This window comes from Mastigoproctus giganteus, chromosome 7 (assembly GCF_048544385.1).
Source record: "Mastigoproctus giganteus isolate SK-2022 chromosome 7, ASM4854438v1, whole genome shotgun sequence".
Taxonomy (NCBI): Eukaryota; Metazoa; Arthropoda; class Arachnida; order Uropygi; family Thelyphonidae; genus Mastigoproctus; species Mastigoproctus giganteus.
The window spans coordinates 18200244-18221262 of NC_143581.1; the positions used below are offsets into that span (position 1 = coordinate 18200244).

A 21019-nucleotide genomic window follows, 5' to 3' on the forward strand; every position below is an offset into this window, starting at 1 on the left:
TAGGAGTTTGTTATAGGCCTAATGACTTTGATGAGTACAGTGAACAATTATACAGGAAATAGTGGGCCAGTAAACAAGTCACGAAGGAGGTTAGGCAGGCAAAGGCAGATTACGAGAAATCTTTGGCAAAGGATGGAAAGAAAAACAGCAAAGAGTTCTTTACTTATGTAAACTCTAGAAAGAAGGGGATGAATCTTATTGGTCCACTTGATATTGATGGTCAACTGTTGATGATCCTGCTCAGGTAGCTAACAAACTAAATGAATATTTTGCATCTACATTCACACATGAGGAGTTATTCAGGGAGGGGAATGCCAGAGTTGTATTAAACTCTGGCAGTAAGCTAGATAATCTTGTAATAACTGAGAGTAAAGTGGAGGAGAAATTGTTGAAGATAAACATAAAAGAGGCACCTGAGGTGGATGAAATCTATCCAGTTATATTAAAGGAGGCAGCAAAGGAAGTAAGCAAACCCTTAGCCATAATTATGAGAGCTTCCTTGGACTCGGGGAAGGTACCCATGGACTGGAGATGTGACAATGTGACACCAATCCACAAAGGAGTATCAAAGGGAGACACAGGTAATTACAGACCTGTTAGTTTAACTTCTGTTCCAGGGAAATTAATGGAGGCACTGGTTAAAGAAGCATTGCAGGATTATCTAGACAAGACTTCAGTTATATCTTGGACACATCATGGGTTTGTCAAGGGGAAATCTTGTCTGACCTGTACGCTGCTGCAACAGAATATAGAAAAGTTGAGCAGATGGGCTGAGAGGTGGCAACTGAAGTTTAAAATTGACAAATGTAAAGTACTGCATATGGAAAGCAGCAACCCCAAAGTAACGTATCAACTGTGTGGTACTGCACTGACATTGGTACCTCTGTAGCCAGGTGGGCAGGAGCAGCAGTGCGTAGCACATGCTTCTTGATTAGACCGGGGTTCGAGCCTGTGACCACCAAATTCAGAGGATGCAGAAAGGTCAGGGAATGACCACCGCATATCTCCGGAGCAATATGGCCTTAGTTGCTAATGCTCCTAAATAAATCAAATTACAAACTACACTGACAGTGATAGAGAGTGAAAAGGACCTGGGGGTAATTGTGCAGGCAGATATGAAGTTTTCTGAGCAGTGCAGACAGTCTGCAAGAGTAGCTCATGGCATCTTGTCAATGATATACAGGAATTTTTCAAGCAGGGATAAGGAGGTGATTAGCCCCTTGTATAAGACAATGGTCAGGCAACACCTTGAGTACTGTATACAGGTCTGGAGGCCTCATTTTAAGAAGGACGTAGAGCTGTTGGAACAAGTATAGAGAAGGGCAGCAAGATTAGCGAATGGAACAAAGGGTTGCTCTTACAAAGAAAGACCTAAGCTTTGCAAATTACAGTGTCTGGAGACGACACCTGCGAGGTGATCTGATTGAGGTGTATAAAGCCTTGAATGGTTTGAGCATGCTCAGTGCTGATGGGGTTCTTTCTCTTGCTCAGAATAATTGCCTGAGAGGGCATAAATTTAAACTGAGGACAGATAGTTGTAGGATAGCTGTGCGGAAGTTTGCCTTTAGCCAGCGGGTGGTTGATTGTTGGAACAAACTTCCATCTGTCTTTGTAGAAGTTGATAGCTTAAATAGATTCAATGCAGAACTAGACAAACATTTGGAGCGGTGGAGGGGTGTTTTTTTTTTGGCTGATTCTATATAAGCTTGCTTTCTTGCATCATGTGCCCTTGCTAATGCTAATCAGAGTGTCTTATAATGGGGGATTTTAACTTCTCAGATATAGACTGGAACTTGTGGGTTGATGACTTGCACACATTAGAGCAAGGCTTTTGTGGATTTATTGGATGATTGTTTTCTACAGCAGTTGGAGAGGGAACAAGAGGGAGTAACACTTTTGATCTGATTATCAGCAGTGATTATTCATGCATTAAGAATTTACAGATAAAGGAACCACTAGGTAGCAGCGATCACAGTATACTGATGTGGGATTTGCTTAAAGATGTAACGACCATCAGGGGTAAAGGGAAGGGTTTTTGCTTTTGTAAAGGCGACTACAGTGGTCTCAGAGATTTTTTAGGTTCTATACAGTGGGACCAACTGATGATGTTACTAACAGCAAATTCTAAATGGTAAGCATTCAAGGAAGTAATCTTGGAAGCTACTAGGCTTTTTGTTCCAACTAAGAAATACTGCCCTAGGTTCAGGCCCAAATGGATGTCAGATGAATTAATGAGACTTGTGGCAGAGAAGAAAAATGCATGGGATGCACATAAATTGTCAGGTGACACAGAAGCCTATGGTAGATACAAGCTAATCGATAATCAAGTCACAAAGGAGGTTAGGCAAGCGAAGGCAGATTATGAAAAATCTTTGGCAAAGGATGCAAAGAAAAACAGCAAAGACTTCTTTACTTATATAAACTCTAAAAGGAAGAGGATGAAAGAGATTTGTCCACTTGGTATCAATGGTTTGACTGTAGATGATCATTCTCAGATATCTGCCGAACTAAATGAGTATTTTGCATCTACATTCACACATGAGGAGTTATTCAAGGAGGAGAGGGCCAGATGTTTATCAAACTCTAACAGGGAGTTAAATGATTTTGTAATAACTGAGAGCAAAGTGGAGGAGAAACTGCTGAAGTTTAACATAAGAAAGGCATCTGGAGTGGATGGGATCTATCCAGTTATATTAGTGGAGACAGCAAAGGAAGTAAGCAAACCATTAGCCATAATTATAAGAGCACCCTTGGACTTGGGAAGTCCCCACAGAGTGGAAATGTGCAAATGTATCTCAAATTCACAGAGGGGGATCAAAGGGTGACACAAGTAATTGCTGACTGTTAGTTTGACTTCTGTTCCAGGGAAAATAATGGAGTCACTGGTTAAAGAGGCATTGCAGGATCATTTAGACAAGACTGCACAATAATTCAGAGACAGCATGGGTTTGTCAAGGGGAAGTATTGTCTAACCAATTTGATTAGATACTATGATGTGGTCACAAATGAACTGGATGCAAAAAAATAATTTTGATATCATATACTTGGATTTCAGGAAAGCTTTTGATACTGTTGCACATGGAAGACTATTGTACAAATTGGAGTAGTATGACCTTAAGGGCAAGTTGCTACAATGGATAAAAGGATGGTTGAGTGGGAGAAGACAGAGTGGTGGTCATGTGTACTGCACTACATGGATTAATGTTATTAGTGGTGTCCTTCAGGGTTCGGTGTTGGGCCCATTGTTGTTTTGTATTTTTATCAATGATATTGATGAAGGTATATCAAGCTTAATGTCAAAGTTTGCAGACAATACAAAGGGTGGCAGCGTTGTTAATAACAGTAATGACAGGGTATTGCTGCAACAGGATTTGGAAAAGTTGGGTAGATGGGCTGAGAAGTGGCAACTGAAATTTAACATTGACAAATGCAAAGTACTGCATATGGGTAGCAGTAACCTCAGAGAAATGTACCAACTATGTGGTGTTGAAATCAGGGTAGTGGAGAATGAAAGAGACCTTGGGGTAATTGTGCAGTCAGATATCCTGAGCTGGATATCATCATTCTTCTCTTTCTTGGTGATTCCCTTCTACTTTTGTCTCTCTCTCTCTCTCTCTCTCTGCCGCCTCCGTAGCCAGGTGGGAAGGAGCAGCAGTGCGTAGCACACGCTTCTTGATTAGACCGGGGTTCGAGCCCGTCACCACCAAATACGGAGGATGCGGAAAGGTCAGGGAATGACCACCGTATATCCCGGAGCAATATGGCCTTAGTTGCTAATGCTCCTAAAAACCAAACATCTCTCTCTCTCTCTCTCTCTCTCTCTCTCTCTCTCTCTCTCTCTCTCTCAGGGTAACTCAGGAACTTTTTTTTTTCCTGGTGCAGCATAAGCCTCAGGCTTCCTTGCATCATATGGCTATTCATAATAATAATAGTAATAATATGAAGTTTTCTGAGCAGTGCAGACAGGCTACCAGTGTAGGTCATTGGGTCTTGTCAATGATATACAGGAATTTTGCGAGCAAGGATAAGGAGGTGATTAACCCCTTGTATAAGGCAATGGTCAGGCCACACCTTGAGTACTGCATACAGGTCTGGAAGCCTCATTTTAGGAAGGATGTAGTGTTGCTAGAACAAGTACAAAGAAGGGCAACAAGACTGGTGAAGGGAATAAAGGGGTGCTCTTATGAACAAAGGCTTAAGTTCTGCAAATTGCAATGTCTGGAGACTAGGCACCTGTGAGGCGATCTGATTGAGGTGTATAAGGCCTTGAATGGATTGAGTAGGCTTAATGCTGATGGGATTCTTCCTCTTACTCAGATTACAAACCTGAGGGGGCATAGATTCAATCTGAGGAAAGACAGTTGTATAATAGATGTGTGGAAGTTTGCCTTTAGCCAGTGAGTAGTTGATTGCTGGAACAAACTTCCATCTGTTGTTGTGGAACTTGATAGCTTAAATAAATTCAAGGCAGAGCTAGACAAACATTTGGAATGAATGAATCAGTGAAATGGAAAGGGGTTTTTTGGCTAGTGCTGTATAAGCTTGCTTCCTTTCATCATGTGCCTCTACTAATGCTAATAAATCTCTTTACCCATATGGGTTAAAAAGGGAAATATTGGAAGACCTCTTTATATTGTAATATAAAGAGGTCTTCCAATATTTCCCTTTTTTCAGTGTTTTTTTTCTATAGTTAGTATAGCTATTAATATATTGTTGAACTTGTGTTTTTGAAAGTGTTTTAGTTCTATCTCATTGGTGTATAGCTTTTGTAGTTTTGCTTTTTTGTGGGTCTTTCTCCAAATTTCTTAATTTGTGATCTATGTAGATTTAATCTTATATGCAGTTTGTACTAGTTTGTCCAATGTATTGGATCCTGCATTCTTTGCAGGTAATGAGGTATATGGCATTTTGCATATGGCAAAAACTGGGGCACTTTCTATTGTAGGGTTGTGTTTGTTGTGCATGTATAGACATGTCATGCATAATTTACTTGTACATTTCCTAAATTTTAGCTGGTTCTGATGGGTGTAGACTGTCTATATAAGGGAAGAATTTGTTTCTGTAGGCACCTTCGGATTTCTTATTAATCACCAGTGGGTTGGAGGCATTGAATGCTCTTTCACCGATTTCAGTAATTAACGGGTCCGTCGCGGTCATGTCTAAGCCCAGGGTGCAATTTCTACTGTGATACCTGTAAAGCATGTTGTTACATGTCATTGTTCTGTGCATGGTAGTTAATTAGAAGTAGGAATTTAAAGCTAACGGCCACTAATGTCTTTAATGCTTCCTGTAATGAGGCCTAATTAGTATATATAAAATCTTAAGGTATTAAATACAAATTATTTGAACTGCTCTCCCTGTAGCTACTAGCATAACAAGGGTACTAACAGCATTTTATATACTTAATCGCTGATTTTAAGTTTTTATTCTATAATGAATAAACTTTGTTGTAATGTGGTTGTAGTTATGTGGCATTAATGCTATTGTAGAAATTATCAATTAAATATTATAAGCAAGTTAATAGTATTAGGGCATGATTCTATTTAATTTTGGGTTTGCATTTGTGGTGTAATTTATATTTGGGTGGGAGGTATTTAGGCATTGTTGCCTAACTGTGCTGTCTAGCAATTTGGTGTGCTAGCAGTTGTCAGTTTGCCTATAGATCTATGTTGAAAAAATTTCAATGAAATAAAATTAAAGGAATATAAAAAGTAAATTTTTAAAATGAAAATAAAAGGTTTGAGGAAATAGGAAATTATTAAAGAATAAAAAGTTGGAGGAGGGAAAAAAGTAAAATATGGGAAAATGAGGAAAAATAGGAAATATTACATTCATTCACATGGCCATCATCTCTCTACTACTTCCTCGGGGGTGCCTTCGTAGTCAGGTGGGCAGGAGCAGCAGTACGTAGCACACTCTTCTTGATTAGACCGGGGTTTGAGCCCGTGACCACCAAATACAGAGGATGCAGAAAGGTCAGGGAATGACCACTGCATATCCCCGGAGCAATATGGCGTTAGTTGCTAATGCTCCTAAAAACCAAATAACAAACAAACAAACAAACAACTTCCTCGGGGACTCTGAGCAGACAGATAGCCATATTAAATGAATGTCTCATGCATACCTGTTTCTGTAGTCCCAATAACAGTTTTACTAAATTCATTATCATATTTATTTTTATGTATCCTAATTATAATATATCTGAAAATTACATTTATTTAATTTTAGATTGGTATTAACAGCAAACTGGAATTGGGACCCAAAGCCTGATGCATGCCCAAAGGACGGGTATGCATCAGTATAAAGTACATAGGTATTTATCTGCAATCATTATGGATGATGGTTTCTATAAGAAAAGCCGTGAATCAGTCCAGGCGCCAAATTTATAGGTAGCTGGGGTGCCATTTAGTCTATTTTGCATGTCTGGTGTTAATTATAATTGGTTAATTAATCTATTTATTTAAGTCTACATGTTCCCAATTTGTGGGTATTAAATTTGTAATAGTTTGATATTATTGCCATCAAAACTATATCACATATATACATTACGCTTCACCAGTAGTGTAATGTGTATATGCAATACGTAGTTACCAGTTAATAGTCAAAATAAATTCCAATGGACTGTAAGGATTAAAATCACTACTGTGGGAGGATATAAATATGTATATAGTTATCCCACTGGGCATAAATTGGCTGTTATGCTGTAGAAAGGTTATACCTGTCCTTGTCCGGTGGATAACAATACTAATTAGAATTAATATAGTATTAAAATTTTGTTTTAATATATATATATAACTTTTTTTTTAGGTTAGGATTATACTATATGTAGATGTGCTAGCTGAAAATGCTTTTAAATGTTTGGTTTTATCCAGTAGAGTGTATTGTATTACTGTGGTTATATGAATAGTAGTTACATGTTTTAAAAGAGGCGCCTCTGTAGCCAGGTGAGCAGGAGCAGCAGTGCATAGCACACGCTTCTTGATTAGACCAGGGTTCGAGCCTGTGACCACCAAATATGGAGGATGCGGAAAGGTCAGGCAATAACCACCGCATATCCCCGGAGCAATATGGCCTTAGTTGCTAATGCTCCTAAAAACCAAATAACAACAACAACATGTTTTAAAATTCCTGTCGTTTAAGATTAGAATTTTATATCCCTTCTTTTGTAACAGCAAATGAATATACAAACATTTAAATTTTCTCTATAACTGTACTAGATGGTGAGGACAAGCAAACCTTAACCACTGTGTCAGTTTTCACAAAACACCTCGGTGCCTCCGTTGCCAGGTGGGCAGGAGCAGCAGTGCGTAGCACACCTTCTTGATTAGACCGGGATTCGAACCCGTGACCACCAAATACGGAGGATGCAGAAAGGTCAGGAAATGGCCCCAGCATATCCCCAGAGCAATATGGCCATAGTTGCTAATGCTCCTAAAAAAACCAAATAACAACAAATAACAAAACACCTCTTTTAACATTGTGTCATTCTTCCACAGCCATTAGAAACAATACAGTTACTGAAGACTTTTGTAATCACTTTTTCCAAATCACAGGAATTTGATATCATTTTTGATATGGAATTTGTATTATTTAATTTGGAATGGCAATAAACAAATCCCTTTTGGTACTATTTCATTCAACACTCAGGATTAGACATGTGTGTTCAACCCTGTGCGCTGCTCATGCTGCAAAATACTGGCCAGTTATTTAGCAGTGAATTGCCGTGTTTATTCACTATAAATCATTGTAAATTCCTCTAGCCTATATCGTCTTCATGGAATGTAAAGAGAAAAATTATTTAATAATATAAATGAAGTTGATAGATTTCTTTTATTTTCATTGTTATATATCTCAACAAGAGTCAAATTGCAATATGCATACTTTCTTTCTATTTAAAATGGATGGAATAACTTTAAAGGTATTAATTGAATAAATTCTAAAATTATATAAATGCTTTAATACATCTAATTTTTTCATCCCATTTTTATGGATAGAATAGAGCACTTTTTTGATAAGGTATTATAATTTTATTACTTTTTTCATTATATTATGATATTATTTAGCATGAAATTTGTGTTTTTGAATATTCATCAATAAAAATATATGATAAAAGTGAACTTTTTTTTAGGCATGGCATTCAGCCAGGCTATACAAGTCCTCCAGCAACAGTTCCGGACCATTAGGGGCATTCAAGTTTTGTACAGTGAACTTGTAAGTTACCGAAGTAATCTTTTATTACTTTCATTACTTACCATATCTGAAAATTACTTTTATTACCATATCTAAAAAACACAAACACCTTCAGTTGAAAATTTTTAGTGTTACAATAGATATTGGGTTCACCTGCACATTATCCTTTCTTTTTTCATATCCTACAGTTTGCAGTATAAAGTATATGCTGGTAATTTTTTGATTGGGAATGTTATTGTACTGCTAATGTTTCCTCCTGATTTTGTTTGCTGTAGAATCAATCGCCTTCATCTATTAGCCAACATAAATTTGCATTTAAAATGGCATATGGTTTCTCCTCTAGACAGTCAGGAGCAAACAGGAAGTGCATCAAGGTTCATTACAGAACAATGAGATAGTACCTTGCAAAACTAGTTAGTAGTAAGAAAACAAATATCAGAGTAAAGTTTAAATATTTAAAAAAGGTTAAGATTTTCATGGATTTGTTTATAATATTCTGTGCATAATAGATGTATTTCTATGTCTGTTTTCAGCTGATTAGTACTAGCCACATAATGAAAGGAGGCCATAAGCTTTTGCTGCACTAGCCAAAAAGATAAAATAAATAACTAAATAAAAAAAAAAAAAAAAAATATATATATATATATATATAAAAGAAAGAAACAATCTTATATATGTTTTCCTCCTCATACAGTAACCATTCAGCTGTCCTTTGAATTTTTCCAAGCTTTCAGCCTTCACTACCTACAGAGGCAACTTGTTGCTATAATTAACAAATTTCTGGATAAAAGAAAACTTCCACCAATCCAGTCTAAATCTCTTTCTCCATAATTTGAATTTGACCTCTTGTTCTAGTATCATTTATAACTGAAAATTTCAACTTCATTCATTTTACTATCCCCTCTCAGAGCCTTATAGATCTCATGAGGTTCTCTCGAAGGCACCTGGTCTCCAAGCTCTGTAGCTGGTATTGAGTCCTTCCTTATAAAGACTCTGGCATATTCAGTCTTTCCTGGCGCCTCCATAGCCAGGTGGGCAGGAGCAGCAGTGCGTAGCACACGCTTCTTGATTAGACCAGGGTTCGAGCCCATGCCCACCAAATACGGAGGATGCGGAAATCACCGGAGCAATATGGCCTTAGTAGCTAATGCTCCTAAATAACAAACAACAACAACAGTCTTTCCTCACCTTTCTTCAAAAGGCTGCTGCCCTTTTGTAGATCTGACCAAGTGAGTTGCCCATGTTTGAATCCTTTAAAGAAGTTCAATGCCTTTTTTTAGGTATGGTCTCCACACTTGGACACAGTATTCCAAGTGTGAGCTTACATTTGCCTTACAAAGTGAGAATATAACCTCATTATCACTACAACCAAGTGTTCAATAAATCATTTATAGGACACCATGGGTCTTCCTTTCTGCTTGTCTACAGGACTTGGAGAGAGAGAGAGAGAGAGCTTCATGTCCACTCATATCATAACTCCCAAGTCCTTTTCTTTTTCTACTGTTTTTAATTCATCCCTATCAAGTGTATAAGTTATTTTGGGGTTGCTATTCCCCAGTGGGAAAACCTTGGATTTTTCTGCATTAAAACGTAACTTCTACTTTTCTGACCATCCCTTGAAGCCTATCCAAGTTATCCTGAAGAAGCACTGTTTGACATTGATAATTAACAACCCTCCAGATCTTCATCTGCAGATTTTGACATCATTCCCTCAACTGATCAATCACATTTTGATTGTGACAATGGAGTGGTTGGAAATAGTTAAGAAATTCTGAATTTTTTGAAAGATCCCAATCTTTAAAAATTTATTATGAGGGAAAATGGCAGTTATGGATGCAGTATTAAGTAACATACCTCCAAAGAAGAAAAGAACATTATGTGTGTATAGTTATAAAGATGGCAAGAAAATTTTGATTGGATTTGTCTAATGAAGCGCAACATTTATGAAGCAGCTTGCAAATTTTACTTAAATCCAGTCGTGTTACCTAGCATCTGTAGAATGGTCAGTGGCAGTAACAGTAATTATAAATTCTCTCCCCTTCCTCCATACTGTTAATTGAAGAGTTAGGCCATATTATACTTTTCGGAACTTGGCAACTTTACTCTTATAGATATCTTTCTGCCAGACTAAGGCTCTGAGAACTTATCCCTTAATTCATAGTGTTGGAATTTGTTTTGAGATGGCAGAGATCACTATTTATATTAATGGTAGTGATGTGAATATGGAGACATGCCTACATATTCTCATCGCTATCATTAATGAAATGAAAAACATACTAGGAATGTGCAGCTGATTTCCCCCCCCCCCAATGTAGATGTCATACCCCTACTCAGACCAACAAAAAAAAGAAAAATCCATTTCACATATGGAGAAGTGCAGATGCAATTTGTAAGCTCTTCAAATGGATAATATATCAGCCAGTACCGAAACAGAAAATAGTATTCATGCCAAATGGGCTGTGCCAGTGTTTGTGAAATGGATGGAATTTTGAAATTGGTAGAATATCTAAAATTGTTTCTATCAGTAGAGTATAAAATGCTGGCTTCCTTTCAGTCTTGGCAAAATGAACAGAACAGATGTTAAGTAAATTGTTAGTGTATTTTGGTTTTAAATGCAAAAAATGAATCATTTCTATGAATAGACTTGTAGTGCAGATTTCCTGAAAAAAGTGAAGGTGGCCATTGCTGATTCAAGTTTTATGTCGGGTGATAGATGAAGAATTACATGTTGTATTTTGCATATATATTGACAGGAATGTTACATCCTTATGTTAGATTTCTTGCAATATGTTTTAATTTCGCTGTTTGTTTTTGTAAGCAAAAGTTTTCAATAGCCAATATTGTGTAGTTGAAAAATATGAGTTTGAGGGGTGGATGGAAGTTGTTAAAATATGGTTTATTGTATTTCATAATGACATTATGAAATGCAATACGTCTTGTCATATATGTGCATTATTTGTTTATTTGGAAGAAATGGCTCAGTTGATAAATATGAATCCAGTTAAGTTTTCTGGATTCAGCTAAAAGTTGATATGATAAAATAGACATTTCTTACATATTTAGGTTAGATGATTGATTCCATTTTAAGTTTATAATATAATTTTATTTTTTACAGAATCCTCTTGCTATGGATCTTATAATAAATCTTTCTCAGGATGGAATAAGGCTCATATTTGATTCTCTTTCTCAACGACTTAAGGTAAAAAACAGTTTCAGTTATCCTTTATTGTGTCAAAATTTTAGAAACCTAGAGAAAAGGTGGTGTTTTGCTTTTATTTTTTAATGTCAGAAATTGAACTACACTTTCACAATCAGAATCTGGTGCTCTTCATTTTTTTCATATAGATTATATACGGAACAAGAGAAATATGAGCTCATTATAATAAACTTCAAGGGAATCCCAGATCACAATTCATTAGTCAAAATTTTCATATGAAAAATCATAAACTTTAAATTTTTAATATTAATTTTTTGAAAATTTTCTTTACATTTTTAATATCAATATTGACTCAGAACAAACTTCCTTAACCGTGAGATGCCTAAAGAAACTCCATTACTTTTAAAGAAATAGCATCTCCAAAAGACTACTCCAATTTATCCAATTACTATGATATTTGCTTAAAATATGAGATACAGCTATGACAATTTGCTTCAAGACCTATTTGTCTCACAAAATAGCACGCGATCTTCATTGCGTTATCTCTGATGACAAAAAGCAATGTGAATAATGAAACAGTTCTGACTTTCCATGCTGTGTAAAGAAGCCAAAACAGTGATTATTTTTGACATAGCAAAAGGTATGCCTTATGAATTACTGTGGAACCCCAGTAATCCAGGAATATTGTAACTTATTGTTTACAGGATTTGAAATTTAATGCTTGAAATTAATATTGTGTGATTCTGCTGTCAATAAAGCATAGAGATCATCCACCATGGAAAAATTATGCATTGTTTCAACAGAGAAAATAAGAAATGTTGTCACTTTGGCAATTATAGTATAGAAAAATCCCCTCACTTTAGAAAAATTTCGTGGTGATCCCATTGAAAGAATTAAGATGGGAAATGGAACCACTGTGTAATAGATTTTTTTATTATAATTAATACAGTTAATCCTATTAATAATAATTAATACAGTTGTGTAAATTACTACACGACTATATTAATTTACATAGGAAACTTTGCCATTACTTCCTGAAGCATGTGTTTCTGATTTCAGTTGCACTCATCCTCCATGATGGGGAGGAATCCAGTTATTTCTCATTGCCTCTTAATCATGACCGACAGATGCTGTTATTCAAGTTGTGCATCATATAAGCTTTCAATGTTAGCAGGTTTTTTTATTTTTTTATATTAAATACTTGAGGCTCAGGAACCCTTTCTAAGATGAGCAGTATGCTAAATTACCAAGTCTACAATCAAGAAACAAAGGCACAAAGAAGTTAATAATGTTATTTCCAATATCACATTAAAAATAAATAGTAAAAAAGTAAACTTTTAGCTATAAAAATTTATTATGATGTAACAGTTTAAATAACAATACCTGCCAGACAGAGGTAACCCATGAGAAAATAAGTACACTAAGAGGATTTGATGTTTTGAGGAAACTATGGCAAAGTGTCCCATGGCCATATAATTTATAGTAAGATCTTTGAGATTTTACTGTGGTTAAATTGAGGACTACCTCTTCCTTCTATATATTTAAAAACAATGCTAAATTTAGCTCAAGATGCAGGTTATCTATTGTCTAGCTTAATAACATAGAAACTGATAAAATATACAGTAGAGAGTCAGTTATCCGGAATAATTGATGTCAGACCTCTTCCGGATAAGTGAATGTAAGGTAAGATTAAATAAATTTAATCTTACCTTATTACAATTAAATTAAATAATTAAGATTAATTAAGTTTAAAAAAAATTATAAACCAATCTCGGAAAACAGAAACATCCATCCAGGCATTTTTATACAAAACAGGAAAATTAGAAAGATTTTTAAATGCTCTCAGTTTTTTTGACTTACCAATAATGAGCATGGTCAGTTTGTGCATCCCAGTAGCATTTGCACACATAGCAATTGTAACTCATTCTTTTCTCATCTTAAAACCTGGTGCAGGCATTTCTCTTTTAGTGGCTATGGTTTTTCTCGACAGCGCTTTACATAATAAGCCGTCTCATCAACATTATAAACAATTTTGCTAGGGTAAAGAACGCCAATGCGAGAACCACGGGAAATTTTTACCAGTCAAAAGCATTTCCCAGTACCACAGCTTCTCCCTGCATTCTCGGTAAACAGATGGTGCATGGTATCGGTAGTGGCAGTAGAAGTCGATAGTGATGTATTGATTACTTTTTTCTTATTATTAAAAGCAGATTATCAGAGTTCATGAGTGGGCTGAAAGACTGCCTCAGTCTTAAGGGTGTTTATCCCCCCCTTCCCGCTGTTTTAGCTCAATATGAAAATGACTTCTACAGACAGTGCGTGTTATCTGTAGTTGCAGTAGAAGTCGTTTTCTTATCCGGTTAAAACAGCGGGAAGGGGGGATAAACACCCTAAGACTGAGACAGTCTGAAGGGTGTACCCATAAGTAAATTTCAGCCACAAAGGCATTACACACATGAACTCCAATAATCTGCTTTTAATAATGAGAAAAACTAATCAGTACATCGTTATCGACTTCTACTGCCATTACCGATAACACTCACCATCTGTTTACTAAGAATGCATGGAGAAGCTGCGGTACCGGGAAACATCTTTGACAGTTAAAAGTTTCCTGTAGTTCTCGTGTTGGCTTTCTTTACCTTCACCATATTTTCTTTCTTGTAATTTGCTATAACTGAAGCACACTTACTTTTAAAGGACACTGCTGCCGATTCATCTGCAGAAAGTTTCTTGCCTTGAATAGTTCACATATGCCATGTCTCAGTTTAAAGTTTTTCAGCCAACCCGTGCTTGCCTTAAAATCTTCATTACCTCTTAAATTTTTGATTAAAATCCAATGCTTTTTCACACAGCATTGGGCTAGACACTGGTTCACCTAAACTTCGCTTCTGAAGAAACCACAAATTAAGTGCACTCTCTAAAGCGGAATTTTCAGGTTTTGACAGTCTTTTTCCTTCTAGATCCTCCTTCACTATCCATAATCGACTAATATTCTGTTATGAATTTTAAAAATTCATTGGAAATCTACTTGATCTCGTAAATTGTTGAAGTCCCCACATTAAACTCTTTAGAGAGATTTTCACCTTTTCTAATTCTATTAATAATTTTTGTTTTTTGTTGCAATGTTAAAACTATGTGTTTTCTTTTCATTCACATTTTACCTTAAAAAATTGACAAAAATAATAAATTGCACAGTTTCAGGCCAATATTATTCTTACTGAAGCTAAACTAATCTGAAATTCACTCATTTTCTGAGAAAACCCAGTAGTCTCTGTGATATTTTTCTAAAGCACATTTCTGAAGGTCGCATAGAATTCTAGAGGTCACAATTATAAAACAATAAAAACAATTTGCAGTTTTCAGTTTATTGGGCTTTTTGTTTGTACAATCTGTTATAAATTGGTAGTAAACTTGATCTTTCACTTATTAGAATCAAAATTCAATTTGCAAATGTGATCACTATACCCAGTGTTTACTGTACTACCGTTAATAAAAAAAGAGAAGAGAGATCAGCTTTTAAAATTATTCCGGATAATCGACGTTCTATTGTATATCATTTCTCTGTTCGGCATAGTTGTTCACATCTGTTTTCATTATTACATGATTTTTTTTATTAGAAAACATTTTCACTTAACCTAGAAATGAGTATGCTGGTATTAATAAATTAAACAATTAAAATATCTATTGGATTTACATGGAAGTGAATTTCAGTATGTTTTTAAGTGTGGTCTTGATTTGATTTATTCACTAATTATGCTGATAATTGAAAAAATAAGTTGATTTAAAAAATCAGATCAATGTGATCTTTTGCATTCGTTTAGATTTTAGAAATTCTTTGAACAGGAAGAGCCTTTAAAATTAGAAATCTGGTGGTGTATGTCCACCAGATTATTTCTTTGAAGAAATCTGAATTTTTTAGTTATGGCAAAAATACATTTACTACAGTGAATGATATACACTGAGTGATCACTGAATTATGACCACCTACCAAATACTTCGTAGGTCCTCCTTTTGCCCTCAATACAGCAGCTATCCGACGTGGCATTGATTCAACAAGATGTCGGAAGCGTTCGGGAGGTATGGCCAACCAAGCTGTGTGTAATGTGGTCAGCATTGTGGGTATGGAAGTGATTGGTGTATCCAGACACCTGATATGCCTTTCCATAGTGTCCCAAAAGTGCTCTATGGAATTGATATTGGTGGAGTTCAGAGGCCGATGGCTCGCTGCATTGTCTCCGTGGAAGACACCATCGCCATTCGGGAAAAAGTGTAACATAGCGGGGCATACATAGTCAGAAAGCAATTGACAGTAGTGGAGCGGAGACCACTGATACATTGTTCCACATGCACCAGGGGTCCAAGTTCCTGCCAGTGAAACATACCCCACGCCATACAACCGCCTCCACCGGCCTGCACTTTTGTTACCATTCATGGTGGATCAAGAGCCTCGTGTTGTTGATGCCAAATCCATACATGACCATCTGCGGTGTGGAGTAAATAACGTGACTCATCTGACCAGCACACCTTCTTCCAATCTTCTAAAGTCCAACTTGAATGCTCTTTGCACCAGGCGAGTCTTTAACACCGATGAACCTTGGTTAGGAGAGGATGCTGTAGGGGTCGTCTGCTGGTATAGCCCATAAATATGAGTGTGCGATGCATGGTCATGCCATATATTGTTCCGGGTTGGCCCATGTTGTATTGGGTAGTCAACTCTTTAACAGCGCTGTGCCTGTTCGCGTCGTCAGACCCGGCGCTCACCTCTAACATAAACCTTTCGCTGATCTTTTCAGATTTTCCATCAGGTCGTTGTTTGACCATTTTGACGCCAGTCCTAGTACACTTTAACTATGGCAGCTCTCGAACACCCCACCAGTTCAGCCGTTTTGGAAATTGAGGCACCAGCTCGTCAAGCACCCACAACCTATCCTTTATGAAAGTCCGATAAATCCTTCCTTTTACCCATCACGCTCAGAATTTTTACTACCTACCTAACTACTGACACCTTATCTATGCTATGTAGGTCGACTAATTCTGCACTCTCGTTGTTGTTGTTATTTGGTTTTTAGGAGCATTAGCAACTTAGGCCATATTGCTCCGGGGATATGCAGTGGTCATTCTCTGACCTTTCCGTATTTGGTGGTCACGGGTTCAAACCCCGGTCTAATCAAGAAGCTTGTTTGTTATTTGGTTTTTAGGAGCATTAGCAACTAAGGCCGTATTGCTCCGGGATAGCGGCGGTCATTCCCTGACCTTTCCGCATCCTCCGTATTTGGTGGTGACAGGCTCGAACCCCGGTCTAATCAAGAAGTGTGTGCTACGCACTGCTGCTCCTGCCCACCTGGCTACAGAGGCACTTGCACTCATACCTCACGTGTGGTCAAAGGTTGCATTCAGTTTTCATAGGGGTGGTCATAATTCAGTGATCACTCAGTGTACAATAAAAGATAACAAAAAGTACATACTGTCTCTTTATTATAAGTATTTTTATGCTGTGCCCATATTTGTTTGTTTATATGTGAATAATATTACCATGAATGTGTTGATTCATTTCTACTCTGACTCATATTCCATATTAATGCTATAATGTCTAAGATGTTTATTTTTAAATGGTTCATTTAGGAATTTTTCTAACACATTTTCTTCTGATAAAGTAATTGTAATGTTATTTTGATAGATTAAACAAGAAAGCAAAGCTCTGAATTATAACTAAACAAATACTTTTCCAATATGTTTTTTGAATTAGTATGATTGTTTAGGTTTCAGAATTTCATAAATTTATGTTAATTACATGCCTAAAGTAAAGTTTATATAGCATACCCGCACAATTCATTTATGTCTTTGTTTTCTCATAGAAGAAGTTTTAAAAATACTTAAAGATAATAGGTTAAGCACACACTTTTTCTCAAATAACAAACCCACAAAAAAAAAAATAAATAAAAATAAAAAAACAATAATAATTATAAAATAAACCAAGAGAACCTGGAGGCCACTCAGTAGTGGACCCATGGTGACCTATTCATTTGTGGGAGAATTTTTTGTAAAGAAGTTACAGTGAGAGGATAATGTATTGAGGACCATCCTGCATAAAATATAGAGCCTTTACCCATATTTTTGGATAGGCTTATTACTGTAGCATTGCAAGATTTCTCTCTGAAGTGACACTGTCCTTGAAAAAGAATAGTTTAACCCAGCCCTTCTAAACAGATTCCCTGCCTACCAAGCAACTGCTCTGGGAGCATTTAATTTATAGCACTATTATAATTCTTTCTAACATGTTACAAATTTTTTCTACAAAATAACACTTTAGAAATGAAAGATTTAATGATATTCAGTTTTAAAAGTGTAAAGGAGCTTATAATGTTCTCTATGTATTTTTATAGAACTAAATGACAGCTATGAATAGCAGCCATTTAGTTTTATGAAAAATAAATGTTGAAAGCTACATTTTGTGCACAAAAGCATATTTAAATGGAAAAAGGATTTTTTTTTTTTTTTTTTTTAAAAATGGATTTTATTAACTAGAGCAGTGGTTCCCAACCTTTTTTGACTTGCTAGTCCCTTTCAACGTAATATTTTTTATCGCGAAACCCTTTCAACATAATATTTTTAATGCGAACCACTAAGCCTATGTTCTCTGAAATCGTATAATATTTCTGAATTTTTATTATAAAATATTTCCAGTACTACGTTATTTTATAAGTGACATTGCATAACAATAAAAATTATTATTAAGTATTATTTATACTGTACTTTGTAAAGTAGTTATTAATCAGTCCAAACAGGCTAAGAGTAGAAAACTTGCTTCTTGTCCAAATGGTAGCTGAGCATTCTGGTCTCTTGCCAAAGTTATTGGCTGCAATTTTTTCCCATCTCTGTTCCCACCTCTGACAAAACCAGATGGCTGTGTTGCCACATCAGCCAAAGATAAAGCTGACCTGCTAGCATCCTATTTTTCTACCAACTCGTGTATTGATGTTCTTGGAAAATCAACTCAAACCATTCCCAGTACACTCCATTCAATGCCTCCTGTGGTCTTCGGTCAAGAGGATGTCAGAAGGATTTTGATGAATCTGATGCTAAGAAAGCTCCAGGTCCTGGTGGTATTTCTCCACTTGTTCTCAAGAACTGTGCCCCTGAACTTACTAATTTTGTGTTGTCTTTTTTCACTTTCTTATTCCAAAGGTGTTTTTCCTTTTTCTTGGAAACTTGCTCATATATAGCCAGTTCCTAAAAATGGGTGACAAATCCCTTCCATCCAATTATTGTCCCATTGCAATTACTTCTACTCTTTCCAACGTAATGGAGAAATCAATTAACCGCCAACTCTTAAACTACAGTATCTGGTGCCGACCGGGCTAGCCGGGTGGGTAAAGTGCCTGCTTAGCAACCCAAAGGTTGCGGGTTCGAATCCCGCCTTGGGCTTGGATCAAAGTACTGCAAAAACCTTGGGAGGTGCATTATGGCCACAGACACCGATGCGCCAACAACTACCAAATAAAAAAAAAAAAAAAAAAAAAACAGTATCTGGAAATCTTTCATCTGATCAATGATTGCCAGTATGGATTCCGTCAGTGTTGTTCCACTGGAGATATTTTGGCTTATGTTACCCACCTATGGACAGATTCAATGGAAAAGTTTAGTGAAAATCAAGCCATTGCTCTTTTCATGCTTGGCATAAATGTCTTCTGAATATGCTTCCTTCCTATGGTTTGCTAGCTGTTCTTTGTAATTGGATATCCAGTTTTCTCTCTGACCGCTCACTGCGGGTGATGGTAGACGGCTCTCTGTCTTCTAACCTCTCCACTAATGCTCGTGTTCCCCAAGGTTCAATTCTTTCTCCTACTCTTTTCCTCTTGTATATTAATGACCTTCCACTGACCGGAAATTCTATCCATAGTTTTGCTGACGATAGCACATTGCATTCCACCTTCCAGTTTGAGAAGCCTTGCCTTGCTCAACCAGCTTCAATTTCTCGAGTATCCACTGCGAAATCCTTAAATGCTGACCTTCAGGTAATTCTCCAGTGGGGCAAAGATAACTTAATTTCAATCCTTCTAAAATTCAGTCATCTTATATATCACAAAAAAAGGATTCTTCTGCTCTTGTGCTTATCTTTGATGACACTTCGATTTCTTGGCGAGATTTTGGGGATTACCATGTCTTCTAATCTCTTTTGGCACAAGCACATTACTTAAATTTCGTCCAAATAGCTGTTCACTCTGTACAAATCGCAAATCTGCTGTACCATTGAATATTGTTCCCACATCTGGGGCGGTGCCCTTAAAACCTCTCACAGGCTTTTAGAATCCATTCAAAAGAGGGCAGTTAGGTTAATTAATGTCTCATCTCTAATGGAGTCTCTCCACTCTCTGTCTCCATACACTTTCTGTTTCGATTGCATGCCTTTTCTATAGATACTTGCATGGGCACTTCTGAATTGGCTTTTATAATTCCTGCTCTTTCTTTCAAAGCAGTCCGAACACGTGCCGGAACCAGTCAACATCCTTTTACTGTCCAACTTCAAACTCACAGAACCAATTTTTCTTCTTTTTCATTTATCTTCAGTTTTATGGAACAACCTTCCTTCATAAGTATTTCTTGAAAATTACAATCTACAGAAGTTCAAGTCCAATGTCAACAAGTATCTTCTTTCATCTTTCCAACCTTCAACCCATGCACAGTACTAAGTACTACTACAGGTTCTAAAAAAAAAAAAGTACCTATACATACAGTGATCCTTGAGAATGACAAAAAATCTAGTATGGAAAACAGATTTGTTTAACATGATATACTGTAAGATAGTAAACTAATTATAAAGAATTGTGAAAGATGTGGTTTCTTTCTCTGGCAATTCTTTACTTTTATTTAATTTTATTTTACTTTATTGTTTATTACTTACATTTTGTAGTATAGAATAATATATACAATAGTTACATTTGTAGTTTAGAATAATATATCTATGTAAATCTAAGCAGACGCCATTACAGAATTTTTAGTGCGAACCCTCAGGGGTTTGTGAACCACCAGTTGGGAACCGCTGAACTAGAGGAATATTAAATAAGTTAGGAGAAGCAGCATATAATAAAGGTGAAAATTAATTGTTGTAGCATAAACTGAAACAGACACTCACTCACTCACTCGTAAGCCTAGGTTTAACGTAAATAACAAAATTATTAACTAAACATATTCTAATAGTTTCAAATTATTTTCCCCCTTTTTCCTGAAAAACCAAGACAATGCAGCCGAAACATTGATGAAAACTTGGCAAAGGTAAAGAAAGAGACTACAAAAACTATTGGCAACTTTCCCACTACGAGCTCAGTAAATGGAGAATGTGTGCACTATGTGAGTCCTCTGTCACCATGATTTTTCTCTACATGCTTTGTCAGTAGCATAACATTCTGCAAAACAACAAAGAGTGATTGATCGCAAGTTGGTGAGCAATATTATAATGTTGGCAACCACAAAAGTATTTTCATATGAAATCCAAATGTATTCTACTATCTGGCCAATTTATAAATTTCTCTAACCTATCTTAAGGTAACGCTTTATTTTTAAAATGTTATTTTGGAAACATCTAATTTTATGATTATTAATGGTGGCTAGTATAACCAACTGCTGACAGGGAATGTTCTTCTGGCCATTTGAAGACTTACACTAAATGAAGAA

The 21019-nt window shown here is 36.3% G+C and overlaps 1 protein-coding gene across 1 annotated transcript in view; it reads left to right on the plus strand.

The window, feature by feature from the left end:
- LOC150082595 (phagosome assembly factor 1) overlaps positions 1–21019 on the plus strand; it is a 156352-nt gene that overhangs the window by 50398 nt on the left and 84935 nt on the right. The window contains exons 2-3 of the mRNA XM_090378706.1: positions 8129–8211; positions 11306–11389. Of these exons, the coding sequence (XP_090234832.1) occupies positions 8129–8211; positions 11306–11389 (167 nt within the window). The remainder of the gene's footprint in view (positions 1–8128; positions 8212–11305; positions 11390–21019) is intronic.